We start from the raw sequence: 5,753 nt of genomic DNA, 5'->3' as shown, positions 1-5,753 counted from the left end.
AAGCTTGTCTGTTTATGTGTTAACACCTCACGTTTTACCAGTAAGCTTGTCTGTTTATGTGTTAACACCTCACGTTTTACCAGTATTCTTGTGTGTTTATGTGTTAACACCTCACGTTTTACCAGTAAGCTTGTCTGTTTATGTGTTAACACCTCACGTTTTACCAGTAAGCTTGTCTGTTTATGTGTTAACACCTCACGTTTTACCAGTAAGCTTGTCTGTTTATGTGTTAACACCTCACGTTTTACCAGTAAGCTTGTGTGTTTATGTGTTAACACCTCACGTTTTACCAGTAAGCTTGTGTGTTTATGTGTTAACACCTCACGTTTTACCAGTAAGCTTGTGTGTTTATGTGTTAACACCTCACGTTTTACCAGTAAGCTTGTGTGTTTATGTGTAACTTATAGCAGCAGTTTTTTCTGGTAAAGGAAAAAAGTCGGAAGTACAGAAAAAGCCTTAAAACTATGATCATTCTTCTTTTTTCTTTCTCTCTTTCTTTTTACTATTGCACATTCACTTTCTAATTAAACAAATGCACCATGTTTTTATGAGCAAGTGGACTTTAAGCCCCTACAATCCAAAAGGTTACCACCCATCTTTTACTAAAAATTACTTTTTTTCCTGGACCCTTTAAGTAACCAGTGACAAATGTAATATTTCTTGGAGATAATGTGAGTAATTTCAAATTAGGTAAAGGTGTGTGTGAAATGTAAATGTTTTACAAACTTTTTAGTAGTTCCACATTCAAAGAGACTGCTAATGAAGTGTCTTGATTTTATTAAACCTGCTCTGACTATATGGTTAGGCTGTAAATGTGTGATCAGATTATTAAACACCAAGCATACTAAGTATGACACTGGTGCAGATATATAGATATATATAGCTGTATGCTAAAACCTTAAAATAATCCAAACTGTGACCACAAGGTGCGTCGTCAGGTAAAATACTCTCAAAGGATGGATATTAATGACGAGATGAAATAGCCGAATCAAGGTCTAAGGTTTTCAAAACTAAGGTGTGTTACTTTGAGTAATAGTAGTATTCTAGTTATCGCTAAGAAACTGATTAATTAAAAAAAACTTCATGGGAAATCTTTCTGAGTCTCTAACAATTTTTAACAGATAAATGAAATCATTGTACAGAATTAAGAAAACACAAGACAGTTCAACGTTTCACAAACACTTCATTTATTACAATCATGGTTTTGCCAGTATAGGATGCCGTTACTGCCGAAACCATGGTCGTAATAAATCATGTATTTGTAAAATGTACAATTGTCTTGTTTTTCCACAGTTCTGTATTTATAGAGTTTCACCAAGTACCGATGGTTTCAAATATCAATTATAGAAATCATTGTAGTTTTACACTCCAGTAAAATCCGGTGCTTCTATGGACTTAGAATTTGTAAGTCTAGTTCTTTGCTAGCCATCGCCACCTCAAGCAACCTTTCACTATCAAACTCGAAATCTTGACAATCCACATTATAACTCGACAAGTCTTAGTTTAAAAAAAAAGTTTGGGGAAAGTTTAAGTTTTGATAGTTTTAATTTAATGCCAAGGTTAGCCATATTTCTACCAGGAATTCACGTTGGGACAAGTCAAGTAGGAAATTAACAAAACAGTTTAATCTGTAGAGGTGTTAAAATCAAAACTTTTGTTCTGTGTAAAAATATTTCTCTCTCTCTCTCCATCAGGATGATACGGGGGCCTACCTCATTGATAGAGACCCAAGTTATTTTGGACCAGTCCTTAATTACTTACGCCATGGAAAATTAGTCATTGATAAAGGTCTTGCAGAAGAAGGTAAGCCATATGTGTTACTTATAACGTTCACTGTGTATGAAGAAATGTGAAAATTATATATAAAATAATTTTGAATGATAATGTAGTAAATTATAGGATACTTAAGTAAATTTTTGAGATAAACTAGATATTTTTTAGTATAAGACTACACCCATTTAGTGATAGATACACTTTGAAAGAACTTGAGAAAGTCTGTAGATTTCAGAAGTTTGTAAATATTGTTTTCAAAATCTTATCACGTCCAAGCAGTCTATCTAGTGTAACCTAGAGAGAGTCGGGTATTTGCGGTAAGGCTTACGAAACTCGGCAGCCTAGATGAAACACTTATCTTGTCACTAATTTACACAATTGTCAGTTTTGAGAGCTTGCCATTTCTACTAGTATATAAAACAAACACTAAAGTTAAAAGTTGGGGAGGGGGGTTGGGAGAAAATGGTTTGTTTGTATTCATTTAAAATAAGTGTTTCTCATCATTAACTAAGCCTATTAGTGGTTGCTAGAAATTTATCAGTACACGATCTCAAACAGTGCTAACAACCACATGGATCTCTGTTAAAGAGCTCCTAGAAAGTTGGTTAAATATGTTTGTTAATAATTACAACACCTTTAACCATTATGGTGTTGTTAATAATTATATCATCTTTAACACTGTTATGGTGTTGTCAATAATTATAGCATCTTTAACACTGTTATGGTGTTGTTAATAATTACAACACCTTTAACCATTATGGTGTTGTCAATAATTACAACATCTTTAACCAATACCGTGTTGTCAATAATTACAGCATCTTTAACACTGTTATGGTGTTGTCAATAATTACAACATCTTTAACCAATACCGTGTTGTCAATAATTATAGCACCTTTAACCATTACAGTGTTGTTAATAATTAAAAGATGCTATAATTATTAACAACACTGTAATGGTTAAAGATGCTGTAATTATTAACAACACGGTAATGGTTAAAGGTGCTATAATTATTAACAACACGGTAATGGTTAAAGGTGCTATAATTATTAACAACACTGTAATGGTTAAAGGTGCTGTAATTATTTACAACACTGTAATGGTTAAAGGTTCTGAACATTTACAGTGTTGTTAATAATTACTGAACCTTTAACTGTTACGGTGTTGTTAATAATTACAGAACCTTTAACTGTTATGGTGTTGTTAATAATTACAGCACCTTTAACACTGTTATGGTGTTGTTAATAATTATAGCACCTTTAACTATTACCGTGTTGTTAATAATTATAGCACCTTTAACCATTACCGTGTTGTTAATAATTATAGCACCTTTAACACTATTATGGTGTTGTTAATAATTACAGCTCCTTTAACACTGTTATGGTGTTGTTAATAATTACAGAACCTTTAACTGTTACGGTGTTGTTTACATCTGTATAACTCTTTTAAAGAACTGAAGAAAACAAGTACAAGGTGTTACGATACAAGTTTAAATAAATAACTAAATGTCTTACAAAATAACAAGCATAGGTTAAAGGAAAAATCAAAGACAAAGTTGTATAGCTTGCTTGAATGTAATACTGTATCTATGAAAACCAGTTGTACCGATCTTAGCATTTCTATAGGGAAACTGAACAAATGTATGCTTTTATCTTGAGTTTATATCAAAAGTTCACTAGAACTGTAGAATAGAGCTACTTAGTTTTGTTTTTTTATAGTGTATAATGAAATTAAATCATGTATGGTACTATGCTTACAGAGACATCTACTGGCAATGTATCTTGGTATAGTTTGACTTATAGAAGTTTAAAAAGATAGTTCTAAGAATGTGCTGTTAAAAGTGTAGATTTACTTCTGTTATCATTTGCACTTAGTGTTTACAGTATATTCTAGTTTCACTCGCATTCAGACCATTAGGAGCTGACTGGACAGAGTAAAAAAAAAAAGACATGTTTTTACAGTATATGTTGGAAGTAAACATCTAACCTCTTGACTTTTATATTTGTTTCTGAAAAGGAGTTTTAGAAGAAGCTGAGTTCTATAACATCACAGATTTAATCAGACTAATCAGAAACAGAATTCAGGAAAGAAATGCAAGTTTAATAAAGGTATGAACTCTAACAAAATGTTTGAATGGTCAGATTTTGATTTTAAAGTCAACCCTGGTATTGTATAGTGAATTTGAAAGTTTATAGCTAAACGTGTTTAACGTTCAGTAGTTTTTGTCAGGATATTAGTATTACATTACTTGAACTGTTTATAGTTTGCTGTTTATTTAAAACTTTATTTAGGTAAAAATTATTATTGAATACATCTTTTTTTTTGTAAGAAATAACCCTTAAAACCTAAGAAGGGTACACATTTGTGAAGGAAATTAAAACGTACATGAAGGTTGAGTCTGAAGGAGGCTGCAGCATGGTTTTCATACATAGTGAAAAAGTTAACTTTGAGAAACATCAAGATTTTTATAAATTATATATACAAAATAGGAAAATAGATGAAATGATCTCAGAAAGTTTCAGTTTTTATTTTTTCTTTATGATTTGTGTTTTGATTTCTACTGAATTTTTTACGAGAGAAGAAACTAAGTGGTTATTGGATAAACACTCGATAGCATAACGTAAGTCTTCGTAAATATTCGTTCTTGCTACTTGATTTCATACCCAAATTGGATAAACACTCGATAGCATAACGTAAGTCTTCGTAAATATTCGTTCTTGCTACTTGATTTCATACCCAAATTGGATAAACACTCGATAGCATAACGTAAGTCTTCGTAAATATTCGTTCTTGCTACTTGATTTCATACCAAAATTGGATAAACACTCGATAGCATAACGTAAGTCTTCGTAAATATTCGTTCTTGCTGCTTGATTCCATACCCATGTTGGATAAACACCCGATAGCATAACGTAAGTCTTCGTAAATATTCGTTCTTGCTACTTGATTCCATACCCAAATCGGATAAACACTCGATAGCATAACGTAAGTCTTCGTAAATATTCGTTCTTGCTACTTGATTTCATACCCAAATTGGATAAACACTCGATAGCATAACGTAAATCTTCGTAAATATTCGTTCTTGCTACTTGATTTCATACCCAACTTGGATAAACACTCAATAGCATAACGTAAGTCTTCGTAAATATTCGTTCTTGCTACTTGATTCCATACCCAAATCGGATAAACACTCGATAGCATAACGTAAGTCTTCGTAAATATTCGTTCTTGCTACTTGCTTCCATACCCAAATTGGATAAACACTCGATAGCATAACGTAAGTCTTCGTAAATAGTCGTTCTTGCTACTTGATTTCATACCCAAGTTGGATAAACACTCGATAGCATAACGTAAGTCTTCGTAAATATTCGTTCTTGATGCTTGATTCCATACCCAAACAGTAACGCAAGTTATAACAATTTATCACAGCAGCCATACTCCTCCAAAGTGATGCTGTCGGAACTATTTAATTGGTTTTTGTTGGTCAATAAATATTTTTTGGGTGAGTTGTGGAAAGTTTGTTTATACACGGCTATTATGATCTCAGATTGTTCCATGAACATTAAATTACAACAGCTATAGTAATATAATGTTTAATATATCTGATTTTATTAATTTTTATTATATGAATCATTTTCAGGGCTCTACATTAACTTTTTGACCCACTAGTAGTGACAGTAAGAGGTCACTATCCTCTGGCTAGTCACTCAACAGTGTTTTTCTAATAAAACAATATGTAAAAAATAACATGAAGATTTGTTATCATTATTGTTTGGTTACTTTCGGACATTGTGGAAACTAAGAGTATTATTCTTTCCATGAATCATTAAAAACAAAGAAAGGCCGATTTACAAGAAGTTTTCAAGTATTAAATAAAACACAATAATCAAAAGGGTTGGCAAGTCAGTCGATTGAACAGTCAAACAATATTAGATGACCACTTATTTTTTTGTCTGGTCAAATATTATTAGTAGGATTTAAGA

The 5,753-nt window shown here is 31.9% G+C and overlaps 1 protein-coding gene across 1 annotated transcript in view; it reads left to right on the top strand.

Annotated features, from left to right (window-relative positions):
- The window catches only part of LOC106470756 (BTB/POZ domain-containing protein KCTD5-like), a 6,137-nt gene extending 2,228 nt beyond the window's left edge, over positions 1-3,909 (top strand). The window contains exons 2-3 of the mRNA XM_013931324.1: positions 1,695-1,803; positions 3,787-3,909. Coding sequence (XP_013786778.1) covers positions 1,695-1,803; positions 3,787-3,884 — 207 coding nt within the window. The 3' untranslated portion in view covers positions 3,885-3,909. The remainder of the gene's footprint in view (positions 1-1,694; positions 1,804-3,786) is intronic.
- The last annotated feature ends 1,844 nt before the right edge of the window (positions 3,910-5,753 follow it).

This window comes from Limulus polyphemus, unplaced genomic scaffold (assembly GCF_000517525.1).
Source record: "Limulus polyphemus unplaced genomic scaffold, Limulus_polyphemus-2.1.2 Scaffold4201, whole genome shotgun sequence".
Classification (NCBI taxonomy): domain Eukaryota; kingdom Metazoa; phylum Arthropoda; class Merostomata; order Xiphosura; family Limulidae; genus Limulus; species Limulus polyphemus.
This window is presented reverse-complemented; position numbering and strand designations above follow the sequence as displayed.